General features: G+C 36.2%; 1 protein-coding gene across 6 annotated transcripts in view; it reads left to right on the plus strand.

Moving 5' to 3' along the window:
* The first annotated feature begins 6,739 nt into the window (after positions 1 to 6,739).
* Positions 6,740 to 24,240, plus strand: part of LOC139152467 (cdc42-interacting protein 4 homolog) — a 44,031-nt gene continuing 26,530 nt past the window's right edge. For all 6 annotated transcript variants that reach the window (XM_070725589.1, XM_070725592.1, XM_070725590.1 and 3 more), the window contains exon 1: positions 6,740 to 6,897. In XM_070725589.1, the coding sequence (XP_070581690.1) occupies positions 6,874 to 6,897 (24 nt within the window). In that variant the 5' untranslated portion in view covers positions 6,740 to 6,873. The remainder of the gene's footprint in view (positions 6,898 to 24,240) is intronic.

The following is a 24,240-nucleotide window of genomic DNA, read 5'->3' on the forward strand; positions in this document are numbered from 1 at the left end:
TATGGTTTGACAAAAAGTGATGTCAAAACCAAGTCACTTTATTGGAAATTTAAGTTGATAAGAAATGGCATGCAGTCAGAGGTCAGATTGGTCAAAAATGGGCTGAGAATCTAAGCCTCACTGACAGTTACAAAGCTACTCTATTCAGCCGTCTTAATTCAACAGGAATTGTCAGCAATTCAGTAAATGATTTAAATTGGAAGATTTTCCATCGAGGCCTAGTCACAGGAAGCTTGGCCAAAACTTTCAATTTAAGTGATGGGAAATGTCATATTTGTGGCCAAGAAGAAACACTGGAACACATCTTATTTGAGTGTAAATATGTTAAAGAAATCTGGCAGAAATGTATTTCTTTCTTTGTCAGAAAACACAACTTTGATAATAACATCAATATCAAAAGATTAGCAATTGCAGGAATCGAAAATGATAACAATGCAACATCTGACATTATTTACTGTATTACTTCCTTTGTAAAATATACAGTTTGGAATATTCGAAATTCGGTTACTCTTGATGGGATTAAAGTTTCCCTTCAATCCTATGTCATGCAATTGAAATGTTATCTCTCCTCATGGATGAATACATTGTACTTCACTTATAAGATGATGAACAAAACTGAGGATTTTATCACAAAGTTTTCAAGCATTGTAAGACTTGAAGGAGAAGAATGCATCCTTAATGCATTCATATGATGATCTTGTAATTAAACAGCTAATTATATTTGGGTTTTTTTTGTCTTCAGACAAGACGCATTGTAATTTTAATGCATTCGCAGTTATGTAGATTTGTTTAATTTGTGACTACGTGGAAATAAATTTATCTTTAAAAAAAAAAAAAAAAAAAAAAGCACATGGGTTCAGCAGTGTATGATATCACTGCACTCTCGGCACATGCGTGCTTTGTTCACCCCTATTGTCTGATAGTCCTGGAAAACTATTCAGTATGTACCCACAAAGTTACGGTGGCATAGTCGAAGAAACACATATACAAGACTTCACATATACAAGACTAGAGGTTTTATTTAACTGTGTTGCAATCAGGAACATGGGCGAATGAAATGAAGACTCTTTGAAAATGATGAAATTAAATTAAGACATGCCCCTCGAAACTGAAAGATTTACTATTTGTAAACGTTCACCCAAACTTCCTTTTAGGAAAACTTCAGGCCATTCTCCAAAAAAAATAAAGCAATTCGCGCGTCACCCGAGAAACAAATTACTTAACCTTAAAATTCATAATGGCGACATTCCAGTGTTACGTCCATGGGGAAAATATGTTTGATTTTCGTGATAATGAGATAGTAGAAACTTCATTTACTCAGAACTTTAAAATGAGCATTCACAAGCTGTAGACCAAAATAGTGACGTAAACATTTGACAGTCCGAATATCTGTCCCTGTGGTGCAATATAAGTAATGCGTATAGACAGTGTCTGTGCTTTCAATGGGTCAGACCTGAAAGTCAATCACTTCCAATAACTTGGGAAAAGTTCCAATAAATTGGAAAAGGTACCGTGAAAGAGCTGATTCTTACGTAACGATGTCAAAGTTCAACTATTGGTGTGGAAAATAAATATTTATCAATGAGTTTGTGACATGAATTTCGGAAATTCAGTTTAGGCGAATGATGAAAACGGCATGCTATAGAAACTGATTATTCCGTCTGGCAAGTGAACTTGAAACTGCCATACTATTAAAATAAAGCGCAAAATCTACACATTTGTCCGAAATTCTAGAGGCAGCAGCGAATGTCGTGGACTCGATGGTATGTGTATTGTATCAACTCATATACGATAGCAATTTACAATTTGAAAAAACGCACAAAGAAGACATTCATGAATTATGCTGAAGTGAAACTGTACCTGCATGTGCTGTACAAAATGTACCTGCATGTACTGTACAAAATGTACCTGCATGCGAACGGACATTACATCAATTTGAAAGCTGTTTAGATTTTATTGAATATAACGAATTCCATCAAGAAAACGTCTAATGGGCTTAGAGGTTTCACATGTTCACTTGTACATTGCGTTACATTGTAAAATTCTTCTTCAATGTCAAGATTAAATGATGTAACAGATTATGTTAACAAATTATTCCCGAGCTCACATTGGAAAGGTGTGATGTAAAATTCTTGTTCGGATGGAAGCAATACTGTGAAACGAATGGTTAACGAGGATCAGACAGTAGTTCAATTTCCTAAACACTTTTATGTTGTTCAGTAAATACTTAGTTTGTTATTAATAACCGAGGCTTTCTATCTAAGATGAATTTTGAGTTTAAGGACCCTCGCCTGATGTTTACAATGGTTTCATAAGTTTTCAATGTTTCATTATACTTATCAGGTTGGAGCAATTTGGAAAAAACAAACCAGAATTAACAAAATCTAAAAAATACGGACAAAACGTGTCCTGTGCATGTATTTTAGAAACAGAATACCGCAGAGGGTAAACCGTCATTTTGTAGATTCAAACGATGTGACTTAAAGATGCCTACATATATATTAAGTTAATGATAAATGTATATGATTTGACGACAGCATGCTCTACGTTATATAAAAATGTACGCACATGGAGACATACTCATCTTCATCGAGCAAAGCTGTGTTTATTTGGGCATGAGACTACCCTAGAAGCTAACAGTTATAAAGTTTGGAAGTCCTAAATGACAGATAGCTTCTAGTTAAGGTAAGGGACCCCCTACCCCCAACCCCCCCTCAAATGGCTGGGTACATTGCGTACATTGTCGACCAATTTGCCAAGCAGTATGGATCGATGAAGGCATTGTGTGGTGAAAATGTTAACTTTACACTGAGATTTCGCATACTGTTTATGAATACTTTTGACTGGATATTTTCATACCATTTTATGTAATTATTATTTACCGAGCACGATTTCCCGTGATCTGTAGATGCCTTTCGGAAATTACGATCCAATAAAGCAGTTACAACAAACAAGCTGTTACCCATACCATCAGCTTATACGATTCTAGCAAACCCCACTTTCCAGACTATTCCAAAGTGTATACAGACATTTTCTTGGAGAAAGCTTTTTTGACATGAATGCTATAATTTCAGTCGTTTATGCTGATGACACAGAATCCTTATACAGCCAGATTGACAATACTTCGAACCGTTAAAGATGCGGATCTATCATGATATGTTTATATAAAATATATAATAGTGTCTGCTAAACAATTGCAGATGAAATTTTCACAAGGAAACAAAACAACTTCATACAGTTCTCTTTTTGCTGTTCTTTACTCAGTCAAAGCAAATTTTGTATATTGTCTGATTGCATGCATATACCATCTATCATATCAGCTATTATGTGATATCAGTTGCATCGCACGGGCTCAGTGATGCGCTGGACTGGCTGGCCGACTCAAAATCGATCAGTTCCGTATTACAATGCATACAGCTGAGCGATTTACTATAAAAAATATTTTGTAACTAGTGTTGGAACACTACAAAATAGAAGATTGTGAATACACATTGAAAGCGAAATTTATCTTTAAAAACGATTATCACTGTTAGGTGATACGTAATGTCTCGAAGGCTCGAAGCTGGAGATGTATCCACAGGGGACTAAAGCTAAATACAAACAAGAAAACACACACATGCAAACAAACAAACAAACAAGCAAATTACATAGAGACAAAGAGGGAAAATATATGAATCACCCTGCCACAGAATGATCCTACTCCCTCACAGCAAAGTGATTATACCTGGATTAGTAATCTCGATTACAGTATTATAGATTTTGTTAAACCTTGTAGGTAGATGGGTTATTTTAGGGAAAAGTTGCATGGATATTTTAATACTCAGAACTTCCCGACGTGGGAATCGCTCTTCCATACATAAATGAGTCAAATATTTTACACAAACAGTTCATTTGTTAGGCCAATATGATGTTTGTTTGTGTTTTATGTTTGTATGTTTTAATTTGCTGTCCTTTATCCCTTTTATTTAATTCTCTTTTCTTTGTCTGAATTTTGTTCGCTTTTTTGCTTGTTTTTGTGCTTTTTGTTTTTTCATTGAGCTAAAAGCCCTTCGGTGTACCTTCGAATAGCTGAAAGGTAACGTACCCGTTACGATGAGTAAATTTGTAATACAGCGCCAGCTAGCGGTAAAAGTTGTAATTTTCGTGAGCATTCGAACAACGGAAGCTCCCAGTACGTCAGCTCATAGACAGAAGAAGGAGGTAATCGCGATTATGACAACTGCCAGGTTTCGTCTTCCAATGTCTTTCTGTTGGTAAGAAGAAAACTTAGTATTATGATGGTTGCTGTAAAATTTAAAAAAAATCGTGCTCCAACCCATTGGTGAACATTGTTTTTTTTTTAAAGTTGCACGGATATTTTCGTCCTTTGGGAAATACCGTCCGGATGTCGGAAGCGCTCTTCCATTCATAAATGGGCGGAACTTTCCCCTTAAAACTATATTGTATATTTATTCTTATTTGTTAATTCACAGAAATATGGTTTTTTCGTTATATTTCAACAATTGTATAACTCGAAGGTATTGGAACAGTGTGCTCGTGGGCAAGCTGTAGTGTGTCCACTTGAGAACGGCTATAGATGCTGGAAAAAATTCCAGCAAAACATACTGCAGTAACGCTTCACCAGTTTGTTTACAATTGCCGATTTAGCGTACAATTGACATTTGACATTTTTAGCGTCTCGAGGACTTTAATAGGACTATTCATTCCTGATAACAATCGCGAAGTTCCTAAGGAAAAGCATTCCCTCCAAATAAATAAATAAATAAATAAATAAATAAGTATATATATATATATATATATATATATATATATATATATATATATATATATATATATATATATATATATATATATATATATATATTTATTTATAATCCCGTGGTATTTTTCTCTGTTTGACGTCATCGTATACGAGTGTTTTTCGCGGGCCGTACAACTTCGAGCCGAAGGCGAGAAGTTGGGCGGCTCCGCGAAAAACACGAGTATACGATGACGTCAAACAGAGGAAAATTCCATGGGATTATATATTTATCACATGAACAGTCTTCTTATTTTTCTTTCATGTGGATGGATCGAAATTATTGTAACAAATTGCATGATTTTGTATCGCGATTTTGTGTTTTATTTACTCGGATTACTTTAATTTAATGAGTAAAGCGGTCCGTCACCCAGGAGATGTGCAAATGTTTACAGGTATACTTTCATTCATAAATCCGATTAAGCTGAAATTTCGCTACAGCGAAAGGTATCTCCACCAATCAGACATCCGGATTCGGTCACGTGCGCGTGTCAATCATTGTCTCGCGCTGGAGCGATGCCAAGGCAAGTCTGCCATCATAGCTTTCACCGTACCGTGCTACCGACCGATAGGCATAGTATTTTGAGTTATTTAGAATATTTACAATTACATTTATGAAGTTAATACAATGGCACTATCGAAACAGTAGTTATCATACTTAGATATGCTGTGGCTTTTAAAATATCACAAGTTTACGACCTTATAGCGAGCCCGAAAGATTCAGATCGATGACACACAGAGTGTACGCTTGTTGTTGTTGGCACTGCCGTATACGTCACCGGTCTCCGCCGCGCCGGTGGCCATCTCAGTCGTCAATCAATGTTTTCGTTTTATGGACTTTGATGTTTGCTGTGACACGTATCGCCCGTAGGTGCATCTCAATTTTGTTACTTGATGGGAACTCTGTTCTGTTGTACAGTGAGTGTTGTCCGAGTCAACTTTCAAAATAAATCGGATTCTACAGCGCTGCACTGCAGAGTGTATATGTCTTCACTACAGCCTTCCGCTGCAGGTTTGATCTCGATCGAGAAACGACGGAATAATTTGTGTGATGAAGGAAATTTATCGTTGTTCGTCGAATGACTTTATGCTTGTGCCTTCTATGTCGCTTTCCCGAAGATTATACGGTACTCATTTATTAAGTTGAACTTTCGTTGAGGTGTATCTTTAGAGTTTATCGCCACCGGGATCGCCAGGTACGACGTCGCTTGGCGATCGCCAGGTACGACGACGTCCACATTGAGCCTTACGACTGGAGCAGTGACGTTACTGAGCCAAATGATCGATGATATCCTCATTCGATTCTTGCTGTTAGGTATATTCGTCCCAGATTCTTGGGAATAGCTAAAGCTTTAGCGACTTGGAATTTCGTTGGACATGCCTTCTATGTTTCCATATCTGGATTTATCGCGCCGGGTCACCTTTTTGTCAAAATTCTGTTTCAGGAAAAAAGTTCCGGTTGATGACGTACAACAGGGGTAATATGGATTTCTTATCTGTGCTGGTGTACGTCACACAGGTGGAGATACGGGCCAGTTCATGTGATATATATATATATATATAAATTGTGAATGATGGAACTGAACAAGACAGGTGTAACGTTGTCACAATCAAGCCGAAAATTTATAAAGTATATGCGAATCGAAAAAATATTATCATGTATAATAAACGTAAACTAAGAGTGCAAATGAACGGGGAGTTGTCAAACCTACAGAAAAGCCTATTACTTCTCAACCGAAGATTTATTTCGCAATAAAGGTTTCCCGTGGTCACAACTATCAAGAAATTTTCCTGTACTTTATTCTCGTTCTGGAAGGACAACTGTGCTATATCCGTGTTTCAGCGTCCAAGACGTGACGTTCCTTTCCGCTCACAACACACAGTAACGAATCTTGCACAGCGCCCCAGGCCTAGGGCGATGAACTTTACCCAGAATGCTTCAGACCCGACAAAATTATATCCGCCGCCATTTTACTTTTTGAACGGACGACCGAGGAAGGAGTACGATCTGTTTTTCATTCAAAAGCGTGTTATCCCCGCGTTGTTATAGTTGATCCCTTTGGAAGGTAATCAGTATGAGCTGGGGAATAGAGATCTGGGTAAGTATTGAACTGTGAGTGTATTTGATCATGAATTTAAGGTGAAGTTTGTGTCAGATTGAAAATGGGAGGGTTCCCATCATGTTGTAAATAGACTTGATTTTGTCGGACAATCAGGTGGTTCACTGTAGCGTGAAGTCGTGCATCACAGCCCACGAATTTTTGTGAAAACCAGAATTTTACCCTTTGGATTCGGTTTTGAGAAGAGATCCAGCTGTCGCTACACGGGGAACATTTGAACTATCTGGGGATTGGTGTACGGCATACACATATTTCACCCACCGTGCCATTTGAAACCACAGTCCAGTGTAGTGTACTGATACTGTACAATTGAATAGTCAATGTACATCGTCCACTGTGTGTAAGTATAACTTTGCATGGCTTGGGCGCTCAATTCAGTCAAGTCCATAAGCATGTTTTGTTCCATCCAAGCCTGGCAATAGAAAGTGCCAGGAACGCTTGATATGACTGCACAGCCATTTACAATTCTTCGAACGTTCGGAAAATATGTTGGTCTCAACCGGCTCTTCGATGTGAGAGATATCCCAAAATTAACATTTCCCCATTTTTCTCTTGACTGACAGTCGGTTTCGAAGGCCTAGATATTAAACAAGTCGCAATTGAAATTTGCAGAAGGATTGTGCATACAGTAACAATCTTTAATATTTATACATTTATTGTAATAAAGATAAGTACCGGTTTTAGTAGTGTGTTTCAGTACCATTGGATTTCTTGAGGAAGTAACCTTGGCTGGTCCAAAGGAAGTCATTTAGGGGAAGTGATAACAAATTTAATGTAATCGCCATTGAAAAGGGACTTCAATGCCATATTAAGTGCTCAGTACAATTTGTCAACAAAGTAAGCATGATGATATATCTAATGTTCATCTTTAGAGTAATGTCTGATCTTTAGTTGACATACCGGTATTTTAAATATACCTAAAGAGGCAATGAAAACAACCATATTCGCGTGGTTTTCATACCTCTGGTACATCGCATAAATAGACCCATGACCATAACTTTTAAATTAGGCCACAGGAATTTCTTCGCTGTACTCTGTTATCATATACTTGGGCAAGTGTGACATATACATGTAATCTGTTGTAAAGATATAGTGTACCATGGATTCTTGAAAGATAGCTAAAACCTTAGATTTAACTGAAGGCGATTGAAGCATCGCATACTTTAAAACCAGACACTCAGAAAACCTCAGTATGTCTTTCCTGAACAGCTGGTTTTGAAATAATAACATGAGCATGGAGACTAACTTCTGTAAATGAGGACAGGTACTGGTTAGAAAAAAGTGTACTGTTCCAGTAACATAGTGTGCCGTTGGAGTCATTTACCAAGTCAAAAAAAGAGGAATTTTAATGTACTGATTCTCTTCCAATGTGACAGTGATACATATCAATTGTCGGTCAATGACTGTTGCACTTTACATATAAGAAAGAATCTTGATGGTTGATAGCTGTGTTCCAGGGATATTTCTAACCAGTGAAACTCTCCTTGAGTAGCACAGCTTGCACAGAGTATCTTGTTTTGCCCTACAGTCATAAACCATGTTCTTGCCTCTCTCTTTCTCTCCAGCTGTCGCAGGCTGGTCACAGGGTATATGGTGACTTGATACGCCAGTTATCAGCAGCATGGTCTGGAGAGTACTGTTGATTATTTACCTTCACAATTATAAAAAACAGTGACCCTGTTCGAAAAGCTTCCGGTACAATAGCTTCTGTTATTCTATTTAAGACCCAAAAATCTGGCATTCTCTTCAGATTTGACATGATTCAATGATTTTATCATAGCAAATAGCAGGGTAATAGAACACCATTCTTTCATTAAATATGTGTATGCTATAATATTAACAGGTAATAGGCAGGAAGGCATTGACAGGAAAAGGAAGTTAGCATATCAATGTTATATTGAGATTCTTTGAAAAGGAGTTGTCTCAATAGATTTCAGAATTACAATAATTCCTTGAACATCCATTCAAATTTCAAACGTTCCCCGTTCCGACTTGAAACAAATAACATGCTAATAGTAGTGGTAATTATGTCTTGGTGTTCAGAATCACATGTACATAGCCTTGACAGTGTGACTTCCAATGACCTATTTCAAGGCGAATGTGACCTTGTTCATTGTAATGTGACTTACCTCCGGTGATCAAGAACTGTACCCCGGCACCTGAGAGCCACACCCCCTTGCCTTCAGTTTTTTCTGAATATAAGTATCACGTGAAAATGGAATACTTTGATGAACTGTCATAGTCATTTGAAGAACAAACTTTAATACTCAGGCAATTCCTTTGTGACGTAGTGCAAAAGTATACCTCTGACTTGTGAAATATCTGCGTGAAGTGTAAAGAGTATTAGAGGTCAAAGGTGATCTTTGGAGGAGAGGAGTGCCACTCACTGTTGTTAACCCTCATACAGACAAAGCCATGGCATAACTGACACTTTTCCCGTTTGATTTATTTACAAGAAATATGTTCAAGCAGACGTATTCATTGTTTCTTATGCACTGTGAATAAATGAAGCCATTCAAGGGTTATGTTTTGTGGATAATGGAAAGGTTAAACACAGCGTTTATGAACAATAAAAGCACGTAGTAGGTTTTCAGAGTAATGAAAGGTTAGGTAAACATTTGTTGTTCTCAGTTGAACCTCGTCACCCTATGTATGTGGAAGTGTTGTCAACCTGTATATGTAGTGCATTGTGATATCTCTGATCAGACAAGGAACAACTCTTACATAAAAGGGTGGGACAAGCTAAAAATAGTGTGAACAAACATATTGCAAATGAAATATTTTGTTTGCCAAGTAGTACCAGCAAAGGACTGTAGGAATGACAGATAATATCGTTCTACAGTTTATCAAGACTGCATACCATGCAAAATGTCCGCTGTATGTTCGATTTAATGACTAGCATTTATTTCTGACAGAAAACTGGCACAGTTCCTCTGAAAGTGATCGGTAACTGAGAATTTTATTACTAAACACTTTCATACAGGACCTTTAAACATCAGGAAGTGGCATATATATGGAGTGAAATTTGTGTGCCTGGGAGATGCATTTGTTTGTGCTAAGTAAATTTTGTACCGCCTCTATTTCAAGTGTGTAAAGAAGGAGCTTGCATGGTTGGGGAATCAGAAATCACTCCTGTCAATTATGATAACATGAGAAGCTAAGTCAGAAATAATATTGACACAGTCAAATAATTTTGTTACCTTCGAATTATCCACATTAAAATATAAATTATGATATTATATAAAAATATGCTTTTTAATAATAACACCAAACCATTTATCTTTGAGTGTCAATATTTGAAGGTACAGTGTGGCTGTTCAGTGTACATGTAAGTACTTCAAAATGAGTGATGTATGTGCTGTAGGTATCACTGTCAATTGAATTTTATTACCCACTGGTGATAAAATGTTAATTTTTGGCAGTGTGGCATGAATCATAAAATAGGATCTATTGAAAGTAAGGAAATGTTATTAGTTCCTGTCTGTCGTAGTTACTCTCCATTGTTCAGTTCTGAAGCTGTGAGACTGCTGTCTGCATAGAGAAATCCCAGGAAAGCACATCTACAATTCCAATGAGTGATGTATGTGAATGCACAGATATCAACACACTATGCTTGGTGATATGTGCATACCATTGATTGATATTTTTTTTCACTCTGGATATCACTGTTACATGCTAGCCAGTGACTGGGAGTGTGACATAGTCCCCTAAGTATTCATGTAGGAAGACTATGTCACTGTCAGCCAGTGGCTGTGACATGGTCCATAAATATTCCAGTGAGCTGTAATTTATAATAAGAGGTGTTGTCACTGCTCCTGATGAATTTATGATGGTCATGAAGTATAATGAATTACAACTGTTTCTGTGCCTAGATGTACTGACAGTATGAAACTGGACAACTGAAATCCATTGATAAAAATATAGTGCAGCGATTTTCATAGAAACAAACATCAACTGGAAATTGCATGTGTCCACAGTGCCGTTTCATTTATTATTTTATCTGTGTGCTTTGAACTGCAAATTGACTTTTTGAAGACGCTGGGTATCTGTAAAGGCTGCTGAAATTTCACTGGTTTAAACTAGTCAACCTACTGACCCAAATATGATGTATTTACGCCCTACATGTACCTTTAGCCTAATATGATTAAAAGCTGGGCAGTGAGCTGTTGATGAAGTATGATTTGAAATTGCATGTAATTAGAGAAGTGTGTCTGTCATGAGCACTGAACTAGATGGAATCCCAGCAATGACATTCCGGCACGCATTTATAAATGCTATCATATCATCATAAATTTGTTTGATACGTGCCTAATCAGTCAAAAGCTGCAGTTACGGTGGCATACAGCGTACTTAACCAGCGTATGCTGTTCATAATGTTCCCCGAGTGGAGACGCTACTCTTCATTGTATTCAGGTATATTTATGTAAATGTGATGTATGTTTTAAACATTGCAATAATTGCTATGTTAATTATGATAAACTGCTATTTTAAGTTGGTGTAGGAGTTTTGCCTGAATGAAGAAGATAATATGTCTTCATACTTGTCTACAGTTGTATATTTTCCCTAAGGTTTCATAATGAATCGTATGGAGAAGGATCATTTGTCAACTTTACCATATAATTTGCTGTGAGGTTGTCTCATATAATCATGATAATGTGTGTGAATGGTTTTATTTTTTCTCTTTGATATGTGTTTAGGTTAAGCAATTCATTATCCAAATCAATAGAAAAAATACATGATTAATCTGTATAATTATCTGAAAGAACAATGAATATGAATGTAGTAAACAGATTGCACCTGTAAAAATTACCAATGGATATTTGAAATGATTGCCTGATGGTGTAGAAATTGTTTAGGAACACAAAATGTGGTTTCGATGTTGTGTCCTGTTTTTATAAAACCATGTGAATGGATATGAACATACATGTATGGTTTGAAAACACGTTGTGTTCTCATGTTCTGATGTAGTGCATATGCATTCAACTGAAGTACAGTCATTGAATCCTTGGTTCTTGGAATGGAGTTTCCATATGGCAAACTAGAAGTGTGAATAATCTCCAGTATACATCATGTTATATCCGTATATGATTGACAGGTTAGGTAGCCTGGAACAGTTATGGTACATAAACAGTAATGTATCGAATTCTTTTCATTCATAATCTCTAAAGTTAGCTCTGTGACATCCCGCATGAAAGAAAAAAACATTTTCTTCTGCATTACCATTACTATTACAGTTTGTTGTCATTGTTAGCGCATTCTAAGAAAGATGATGATTCATATTTGACCTTCATTTGACCTATTCTATTGGCTTGAAAAATAGTATTTGCTGCGGACAGCTAGTTCAGTGGGGACCCAAGTTAATATCAGGACATTTTGAACAGTGGGTTTGCATTGTTTTTGTTCATAATTCATATGAAGATCTCAAAAATATTTGACCTATGTATATTTATTAGATGGTAGTGGGTGATATCCTTTCCAAGTGATAATCAGGTATTATTGAACAACATTTGCATAAAATCAAGGTTATTCATTAATGACTGGCCAATGGCACCCTCTTTATGTTTTATGACAGAACTGTTAAATTCATAACAGATAGGATTAGTTAATCAACCACAAATCTCTCTAAATGCAAATATGATGTGCTGACTGTTGACCCCATTAGACTTTGACTCAATGCAAACTCAGCATGTACAGAGACTGTACATACATAGTTAATTGTTACTTTTTGGTCATAAAAACAAAATCATTCTTTTGCTATAAAAAAGGGCAAATATTTGAGCATTTCCTGCTGTTGTCACCTAAGCTGTTTTTTGTAACATACTTATTCGAATTTTGAATAGTCTTGAAAACTTCTCGTGGGTCAAGTGTTTTCATTTATTTCACACGATCATATTCAAGTTTCATTTCTGGTGATTCAATCAAATACACAAATACAAAAAAATTCAAATACATGTATCTTTACATGTGATTCATGCTTGCATACATGTACGATACTCAGATACCGGAACAAATTAAGGCTTTTTCAGTGTGTTAGAGATGGGTTATTCATGAACAGATTGTCAAAAGAACCCAAAGGTTGAAAAGAAAAATGTGTAGATAAATGTTTGTGAGTGGGATATTAGGTTACCATGACCTCATCCCTGTAACCGATGATTTACTGTGGCTTTGAAGGTAATATTTTGAAATTTCTCATTGGCTTAAAAGCATGAGCCTTAATTCACTGTAAGGTGTAGAGCCAATCAAATGTGAGGGCTTGTATTCAGAGATCACAAAGAACATCCATGCCTTAGACACAGTTGTCCAAGGTATTGTGACTGACTGCTGCTCATATTTTCATTTACACACTTTTCCAGCTGATTATGATAACTTTGATAGACTATGGTAACCATTGTGGCGTAAGGTTTAATATATGGATGTGAAAGTCGTACAAAAATCATGGGAATTTAGGTCGTAAAGTCTGATATGTCACCACAGGTCGGCTGTAATATCACTATTTTTCAAATCAAGGAAGCAACTATAATGATTGTTCAATGTTTGTCTTCCAAAATGATAGAGATTGTCGACTTCATGAATTGTTGCTCGTCAGGTGGTGGAAGTGACTGTAGTTCACGAAGATATCTATCATGATAAATGTTGAATTGGGTCTTAATCTCAGAATAAACAAACAGGAAAAAAAATGAAAAAGAAGAAGTCTTTCACAGGCAAGGCTATAAAATAAAACGATGATAAGAAGGGACGGCAGGGATGTCACATGATACAATGATGATGAGAATGGCCACATTAATAAACCTTGTAGATTGAAAAGATGGTGATAGATGAAGCCTGTACGTCTTTCTGTCACGTCATTAAGTGAAGCATGATCAGCAGGTGTTTGTGTCTGTATTCTTGACTTAATTAAAAGCAAATGAAGTACTGTAAAGCCCAACACTCAGTGTGTACCACTATTCCACAAGCTCACGATACTTTAAGTATTACATATTTTCATAACTATTTTTATTCAACCTTGGGAACTTTTATATTCATCACTATCGGCTGAGTCATGTCATTTTTACATAGGTTCTACCACCATGCATCGCCAAAGGGTGTGTCAACAGTTGCCCCACCCCTTTAAAAAACTTTTGAAAGAAAATGTTGGAAAAGGGAAATTGTTAAAGATAAAGGTCTTTATCTGCAGCGAAAGGTAGGAAGGTAGGAGTGGCAAGTCAGATGGGAGCAGTAGACAGGAACAGACTGTTTAGTCATGCATGTATCCTTGTACTGCTGTTGTATTGATTCATCTGTCACAGATCAGCTATTTTCACCCATGTCTTCTGATATTGAAAAAGAAATGAAAAAGTAAATGCAGAGGTGCTAATGATTCTTTATCTCATACTTGATTGATTTTGAATGTAAATTCAAAGTACCAGTTTGTGGTCTGACCTGAGAAAAAAGCAAACATTATCAGGGCTGGCAACTTTCTGGAAGGACAGACAACTTTTGAAAGTTACCAGCCCTGATGTCTGATACATGATATGGCGAAATTTTTAACGCTTTTTTGTCGTGACAAGTATCCTAATGTAACCTGTTTCCTTGTCTTTAGAAGCAGTAGCTACAAATGTGTTGTACGGTATGTTTGACAATGGACGTGCTCTAAATATTCTAAAACACAATTGTCCAAATATCACGACTGACTGTTCACCAGGAAATTGTGATGTGGGGGTGATCCTTGCGGAAATTTCTTTGACCCATAAAGAAACAGGGGCATACCTTCTTCCTTATTGTCTAGATAAACACCTCATTTCTACCCATGAATCCTTTCGGCAAATTACAAAGCCCTTTAAGCATGTTAAGGTGGTGCCTACATGTAGTAGTAGCTATCTCTAGCAAGTGAGAATAATCTTGCACATCAAACACAGATTAACAACATACTGTACAGCATATTCATATGAAGCCTGATGCTGTTGAAATGAGAAAAAAACGATAGTCCCTATATTGAGCCAAAGGAGAAACTAGCAAATAAAGGCATTCATTAGCCTGATAATGTCATCGTGTGTACTTATCAAAATACATTGATGCTGTTTACCAAACACACAAAATCTTATGTACTGTCTCTGCTGAGATATAAAACAGGCATGCAAGACATCTGGAGTTCTCAAAAAGGTTTTAGCTCTGTACTATGCACACCCCTGACCTGATTTCTTGTATTGTAGCTTTCCTGGCCAAGTACAAGTCTGAGAAATAGCCATACAGTTGTTGTGTTGAACTTAATGTGTGATTTTGATCATTGGAATCTTTTTTTGTGAAATGGCTGCATCCCTAGTCATTGCTAATGTACAAAATGTTAAATGATCTTCAGGCCAAAGCCATGAGAACCAAGATATCTACACAGAGAGGTGATTCACGATTCATAAATTATCATTATGTCTGTAATAATGCGCGACACCATACTGGTTATAGGAATGTTGTAAATATGAGATGATTCAGGCATACTGGTATTAGACATTGCAATATTTACCAAATTGAGAAACTTTACAAGGATATGTGAAATAGCACTCCAAAACAAACTGCATTGAATTCATTGAGAAATATTCATCAGTATGGACTCTCTCCTCATTATACAATTTACATAGCAGCTCAACAGAGACACAGTGTGCTCCCAGAGACATGTAAATCACCCACTTTTTAAATCCAAATACAAGCTATTTGAAAACTATTCTCTGTAGACATCAATTGAGAATAAAACTTTTGATAACATCATTTATTCATAGTCTGTAAAAGCTTTCCAATCTATAATTTGCATGAAAAACTGGAGTGAACAGTGACAGTGGACGTCTTTTATGATTTGTTCAATTTTGATAAACTATTGTGACCAATTGATGCAAATTTGATGTCTCAACAGAATATAGGTGTTAAGAAAATAGAGTGCATTGAACTACTCATACACTTATGTTGAAGTCAAAGGTCAAATGATTAGCTAAGGTTAAAGGTCTTTCGAGTCTGCAGTGAAACTTTTGACAGTTGCGACATTTAAGAGGTAGTGTGATTCATAACACAATGTCTAAACTAATAATCAGGGAAATTCAGCAGAAGATTATGCCTGAAATTTGGAATTAGTCCAATGTTTGTTTTTTTCGTGCAACATACTTTTTAATCCACTGTAAATAGATTGCGACCATGTAACATCTGCTGGTTGGAGCATGCTCAGTTCCTAACAAAAGCTGATGACACAACAACATGTCTTCTCTGTGATGTTGTGAATAGCCAGTGATAAGCAGCATTCATTTCAATGAAAACAAGTATGAATACCCCCCCCACCCTATCTGTTAGTAGCTCAGTTGCAGTTTACCAAGTTACTTTTTGCTGAACACAAAACGGCTGTGAATTTAGGAGGTGGCCTATGTCTTTATTGCAAGGAAAGTTATATTAGATGATCATGATGCTTGCTTCTTTCCTTAAAAAGAAAGTTATATTTGTTTGACTCAGCCAGGCCATAGACCCTCGAGAATTTCTGTAGGGTCTATGGCCAGGCAAACTGGACTCATAACAAAATTTACAAAAGAACATTTTTGTATAGAAAGTGTAAATTATTGACCTATACCCTGTTGGTGAGCAGTGAAGTATATGTGTAAACATTGTTTGACACATGAAGTTCATGTAAGAAACCTTACGCATGTATAAACTTGCCAAAGGATATTTATAAAGTGTGTTTCAGTTATGTAATACCTATAAAAGTCAGTAGTACTAGATACGTTTCTCATTATATGTAACTTCTGAAATACCAGGGTCTAGAGATCTGATTAGATTTCAGCATGGTACCAAGTCACGACAACACAGTATACTGAGGGTCACAGAATGTGATATTTGATGGTAGCGTTGACTTTTCAGATCCTCAGATTCAGATCCTCAGATTCAGATCCTCAGATCTCAGACCTCAAATCCTATAACTTCAGACGCAGATTCGGATTTAAAATTTCACAATTTTCAACGTTTGATGTAAAATACTGATAAATAAAATATAATTCAGATTTGAAAAGGCTTTAGAAATTATTTTATTTCTATTTTGAATCTTGAACTTAAAAACTTCGATCTCAGAATCAGAACGTCATCAGTTGAAGACAGGGTGCGCAATGATTCCACTTGTTATGTCATCACGTGAACGTTCCCTCATAGAGATAAACACACCCGCGATCAAACAATCAAGACCGCGACAATCATGTAAATGCTGGCTATCGACCGTCCGCATTTTACCATCGTTCGTAATATTGATGGTGAGGGAATATAACTAATCCATGATGGAGGCCAGTTACCCCGGACTAAATCCCCATAAATCAGAATTCAGGGGTCGGAAGAAGCAAATTGGCTAATCTGTTATTGTAGACCGGTGTTCGTTGAAACTTGATGAGCGAAAACGTTTACGTAGACTTGTTTTTTTTCATAACTGCCTTGTACATGTCATATTCAAATTATTAAATTTAATATTGCAATCATACTGTTAATACAGGTATTGTAAAAGGCTTGTAAATTCGAATCTGCATCTGAAGTTATAGGATCTGAAATCTGAGATCTGAGGATCTGAATCTGAGGATCTGAATCTGAGGATCTGAAAAGTCAACTCTACCGATATTTGATGTAGGTAGCGGGCAACTGATAGCCACTACTCAAGTTTATCCATCTATTCTATACTTCATCAATTTTGAATTTTCATTTTCCCTGTGCATATGGTCATTTTATTGGAGGATATGTTTCTCATTTACCTAATGTGTGATATTTTCAAAAATAATTGCTGTAGCTTCAAATGGGTTATATCAAACACCAAGATTTCTACAGCATTCTATTGAACTGATGCAAAATTGCATTGCTATTGCTGTTCCCATTTTCTCAACACTGGTTGGTTTGGTTTACCACTGTTGTTCAGTTTTGTCATGTTTGATGACAAGACCGAGAGAAATCACAAATATGTGCCTGCACTTGTTAGAAGGAGAGAGCACTTGATTCCACTGACTGTTTTCTGCTATGTGTCATTTACATATAACTGTCAATCGACAGAAATGAATTAGTCATTACAATCCAACAGCATTACATGCATGATGTATGGCCATATGCTTTCTGAATGCCTCAAATGTAATATTCAAAATTTTCCTGGCTTTTTGCAAGAAAAGTATTTATTTACTAAATACTTCAATTTTGACCTGAGACTCTGAGAGTGTTGAGGTTACTTTGTTATTTGGTACAGATTGCATGTCTCTGTGCTGGTTCAGACTAGAGGTTCACAAAACGGTGTGACATCACTGGGAAGGTATGTATATGCTAATGAGGATGGTCTAATGTCTGCGAAATCTTGCGTTGAATGATGCCCTACATTGTTGCATGAAGGTGGAAACACCGTATTTATGAGGCAAAGTGTTATCCTGTGTACATATGCCCATACAGACAGTAAATACTACAGTTAGGTACCACATTCTATTGTATTGTGGAAGGTTGTCATATCAGATTGCCATGCAGCTCTATATATGGCTTTTCTTTGCTTTGGTTTGACAGAAACTGAAACTATACTGATTACATCTTTTGGTCAACCATCTTTTGGTCTCTGTACATGTAATGCACAAAGCTTTATTGGGAAATGGTCTGGCTTATCATACTGAAACATTTCTCTCCGGACCCACTTTCTCAGTTTCCTTACTGACTGAGGAACAAAACCACAGATTCTATTTATCCCCGGGAATGATATTCTGATCTGATGTCATTACTTCCAATACCACACTTCGGTGCCTATGACAGAAACTGAGTGACAGTAACGGATATGACACGCAAAACCTTGTGAGATCAGAGAGCCATGTGTACTTCCTGCCTGGAGGTCAGCTGGGTCACACCCCCTATCCACTCAATCATGTGCACTGTCTTCAATGAAAACAGATCATGCTTGAAGTAGTGAAGTAAAATGAGAAACGTCTCTACCACAATACTGGCACGGTGGCGGACTTACAGATTCATAAACTTTTTATGTATAAACATTTATGAAGCTATCACGTTTCGAAAGATGATATTGGAAAGCCAGCCAGAATGAAAGGGTCTCACATAGGAAACCAAGTGTTTGATGGAGATAGGGAATGGGTGATTCAACAGCCTTCCCGGTGTATTTCAATAGATACCCTCTGTTTGTTGATCATCAAGTAGTGGAAGATCAGTTTTCAGTGAAGGCCTTCGTTTCAAGGACCTGCCGCTTTTATTTTTTTCATGGTTTGCCTTCAATGAGATTAGAACATACCATATACCTGGGTAGTGTACAGTATGTCTCTATGTGTGACTGCAAGTGACTTTTCCTTCCTGGGATGCTGATGAAAAAAGTGTTAGTTAAACTATGGCTAGAACGTAATGCTCCATTTGTGTTCGATTTATTTGAAACGGGAAATATTGATGGAAAATTCAACGAAATGCTCTTCCAAAGTAAGTTTTCAGTAAAGTCATTGGAATAGGCAAATGCTTGTTATTGTCACTCGTTCTATTTTTTTTCGCCCTATTGGCATTTCAGTGTCAGAGTTTATGAGAAAAACACTGATGAGATGAACCCATGGTTACTTGCCCCAAAGTCTCTCTTAACACTGCAATCTTGTGATTTATAATAAACAAGACATGTCCTGTACGCCACATTGCTCCAAATATTGTCCGAACAATATAGCCAAGACTCAGGTCCAGATGTGTGAAGGCTTTACTATATTATCCCTTTGCATGCTAATACAGTGGTGATTGTTGATCAATTGATGAGGCCCCTTCAAATCATACATGGCATTACTGTAGTGCTGCTGATATCAGAGTACTGTATTGTGCTGAGACAGGCAGGGAGTATTGACATGAGAATAATATACCTTGATTTCACCAATGTTTAAATTGCAGAAATGTGATGTAGCATAACATTCATGTGAAGTGGCAAGTTGATGATGTCTTAAGAGTTTGCATACATGTGGCATATGGTAATAATAGAACTAGTCTCAATGTCTGCGGTATGTACAGGCTTGTCTGATCACAAGGAAAACTCATTATAGAAAGGAATGAATGGAACACATTATGCATTACGTCATTGCTATGTGTACATGCGTATTGGAGGAGTTTCCTTTATCTGTATGTTAAAGCTGTATGGGCAATTTCAGGTGGTGTTGCATATGTCATTATGCATATGAACTCCAGATCAAAGATGTAATGATATTTTGCTGACGTGCGATTTTTGGAGAATGTTAATTTTCACAAGTGCATGTGTATAACATATTTGGATTCTCTGAAACTGTATGCTAAAGGCCTTCTTCTGGCATTGTACAAACCATCTGTCATGTGTATAATTGGAAAGGAGTATAAAATGATAAAGAACAGGAAATCATAGATTTTACAACAAAACGCTATTTTCAAAGAGGGCAATCTCTTCATATTCAATTTAATCTTAGTTGTACGGGAATTTTTCATAGCAACAGCTATTTCATGTGTACACTGTTAGTGTAGTGCACTTGAAGCTTTATTTATCGAATTTTCTAGGCACTACCCTTGTTGAAGTACAGCTGTTTCAGGTTTTATTTTTTTGTTTCAACAATTGTTGTCAATAGTCTTTGCCCTGTATGATTTATAATGTAACATTGAAAAATATCCATGGATCACACAGTGTGTTGTTACGTTAATAGTCAAATGTTAGATGTCAGTTTTTGAAATTTTACAGGATAGAAAATTGAACTGTATTTCACCTGTAGCCATTCTGAGCCACACATTTCTGAAAGAGGGATTATTTTTTGCCATCAATTCATTTGAAAGCTAAAGAGAAACAAATTTGTATCTTTGCCAGAGGCAAGATAAGGTTTAATGCTTGCTGGTTCATAGTACGCTTCGGTCTTTCATTGTGATGGGAATAATATTCCCATTCAAGTACATGTACAATAGCATTCAGCTCTACCTGGTTGTGTGGTATGTGAATACATAAAAAATTCACTTTACCAATTTCCTGCAGTTTTTATCTGTGTCACTTTCAGGTCAAGTTGGTTAAAATCAGTAAAACGTAATATATAATAATGCCCCTTATAGAATATTTTTTCTGACTTGAAGATCTCCAAAACACATACATGAATGTGGGTTACATACAACATAGTCTTTTATCTTGTTAAGACAAATATCAAGTTGGTTGAAACAAGTAAACATGATATGTCCGTTTTACAAAATTTAAGAAGCTTGAAGACCTCAAAAAAACATGTCATAAACATGGTTTGCGAACAACAGGCTTGTCCTCAAAGACTCACATAATATGGCAGTTTTCATTTTTGAGATGTGATCCAACAGCAAGACTGGTTTTGTCACAGTGATCAATGGGCACCTTGAACTTGAGTCTTTATTTTCTATGATTTGACCTGGAAAGGGTTCAAATATGATATGTATAGAATATGATATGTCTACAAGTAGTGCCATGATGGTGGAGTGTCAGGTATATAACCAGTGTTGACGGAGTGTGATTCAATAATCAATATGCACAGAAGAATTGATACTGTATTTACCGTACTTGGAAGTATACTGTGAATTAAATATCATATCAAGAAGCTGAACAATATCTGGTATTCACTCAGTGTTTTTCATTCAAATCAGATGTAAATATTTTATTGAGGACTTCTTCACTCAGCTAAGTAACCTGACTAAACCAAAAAAAGTTAAAATTTATTGTATGCATTTTTCAATTATCTATAGTGCCCCATTGACATTTATTATAATACCACTGGAAAGGCTTACATTCCGTCATAAATTTTAATTATAACAGGAAATCTGCACAAGGAATATTTTGATCTCAGGTTTTGAAAAGTTGACGTGTAGTACCAGTGGGCATGTCAGAACTTTGAAAATCCTTATGTGTATTGCTTAAATATTTCAGACAAAGTAACCTGTAAGAATTGATGTTATACCAAATGAAAAATTATCTGTTCATCAAACAATGAATTGCAACAGCACCCAAGGAAATTTACAATCATATCTTTTTGAAAAAAAAAGTTTTAAGAGAATATTTTTCTGCAACAATGACACCAAGAAATATTTGTGAGATGTGTAACAGTAAGTCCATAGGGCAATAATTTTCTAATTTAGGATCTGGAATTTGAAAAAGACAGTGATACTACTATGTATCGGATAACAGTGATGTCTGGAACTTACAGTAAGTGGAAGCTGTCATCAACCATGTTATGGCTATAACAACTGTTCTCTGATAAATGGACAAAAATTGGTTATTCTGAAATGATCAGACACACCAATGCATACAATTACTACATTACTAATGCTGTATAGCTGAATCATTCATAAAAAATTGCCCCTCCCATGAGAAAGTATATTACTGAAAGATGTGAATGTTGCAACAACTGTGGCCAGAATAATCCTATAGCGTAGGAAAGAAATCGCCACAAATTGTACGGGAATCAAATGTGTGTACATAGTGTATAGTGTGCAAAGATGAAGTGTCGAATATAATTATAAATATGTAACATTTGTGTTCTAATTCTGGTGTGTGGGGGGAACAAACAGATTGAAAATGCAGAGATTTATGAGTGGTTAAATACAGAAATGTATAATCTATAACATGAGAAGGAAAGATTGCTGTTAATAGTTATAGACTGTACATCATGGGAACGTAGACGGTGAATATTAAATAGTCTGTCGCCTGAACTGAGTCTTACAATCTGGATGGTGTTTGGTTAATCAGTGTCATTCAGTGAGCAGTTGTTTTCTACTGTCAGTCTCAATGTTGTTCAGGCTTATCAGTGGCATTATGCAGGTGTAGTTGGGGGTTTTGATTACATTCCAAAATGTGTCATGTGTCGTTGCAATATTGTGTGTGGTTATCAGTTCCTCAGTGCATATACATTTTGAGCTGTCATAATATAGGTGGTCAAGCTGTTGCTTCACTATAATTGACGGTCTTACATGTCAAAGGGACTACATCTACAACTACATTGTGAATATTGATACACTTTTAGGTTTAAAACAGGATATTAAATTATTATCAAAGCAGGAAATATAAAGGTGACTCACTTATTTACTGATCTGTTTTACAAAACAAATCCAGCGAGTAAACAAGGACATAGAAGGTCAAAGGTTAGTGCGTCAGAAAAGTCATAAAAAAGGGAAAAAAATGGAACTTTTGTTACCCATAAATGGCAAATGTTTTGGGTTCAATATGCACACTTCCAAATGTATTGTTTTAGATGTTTTCAAAGCTATTTACTACAGCCCTAACGCATAGTGCTACATGTAGATGCAGATACCAGGAGATGAAAACATAAACTCTACTGTGTTGTTCATTGTAAAAGTGTACGTATCATCCCAGCAGTGTGATATTGTCTCTTTACAATATGGCTAGCCAGCCAGCAAAAAATGAGAAATATTTAATGGCATTTGTCAATAATGTAAATTTTTTCAAAATGTGGCTGTGGAAGCTGTAAATTAAAATTGCCAATATGTAAATATTGTGTGCACATAATTTGACCAGTACAATATTTACCCATAGAAATAAACTGATGTAGCATAGGAGTGTCTTTTATTGGTGCATGAATTGATAAGATGTTTGGTCACCATACCTATGCATTCACTGGTTTCTGTGGAGTCACATCACAGTGATTGGAATTCCAAGCAGTGACTTTGTAACATTTGCTAACGTGACATTGCGATGTGTACTTTATAGTCAAGGGAAATCTTCCCAAAGAGCTCCGGAACGAAATTGGACTTTTTATCACTCTTCAAATCTACAGAGATATTTTTAAATTTGTGAGGTATGACATTTCCTGATGTGACACAAGATAGATTTCACAGGCCAGGCTCTTTGATGTTGTTTACCACTTCATCCAAGTAGCAAAATTTCTGTATTTATGACATGAAAGTAAGACCAAAGTACCTGAACTCTGTCCAACAATTCGAGGTCACCAGTACCAAATGTATACTTTGTGACATTTTTTACATGTACAAATTGCTAGGGATTACAATATCAGATCTTCAGAATGGACCTTGGACTCATACAAACATGCACACGTAATGACATATTTGTGATCCACCACACCAGTGAATTCAACAGGCAGTCTTCCCATTTTGAGCAAAAATTAGCTGTCAAACTTTTCAATTACAATTTTACAAAATAAAATATTGTCCTTTGAATATTATCAAGGAAAAAAACAAGGTAAAAGGATAGGAAGATGAAAATCTACAGAGGATGTATTATAAAGTTTACACAGGTATAAATCTTAAATCAGTTACTTACCTGTGTGAACAGGTTTTATACAATAAAAATAACTGTTTATTTTGGTTATAGTTACTTTAATTTTCAAAATGAGCGAGTGAAGCTAC

This window comes from Ptychodera flava, chromosome 16 (genome assembly GCF_041260155.1).
Source record: "Ptychodera flava strain L36383 chromosome 16, AS_Pfla_20210202, whole genome shotgun sequence".
Taxonomy (NCBI): Eukaryota; Metazoa; Hemichordata; class Enteropneusta; family Ptychoderidae; genus Ptychodera; species Ptychodera flava.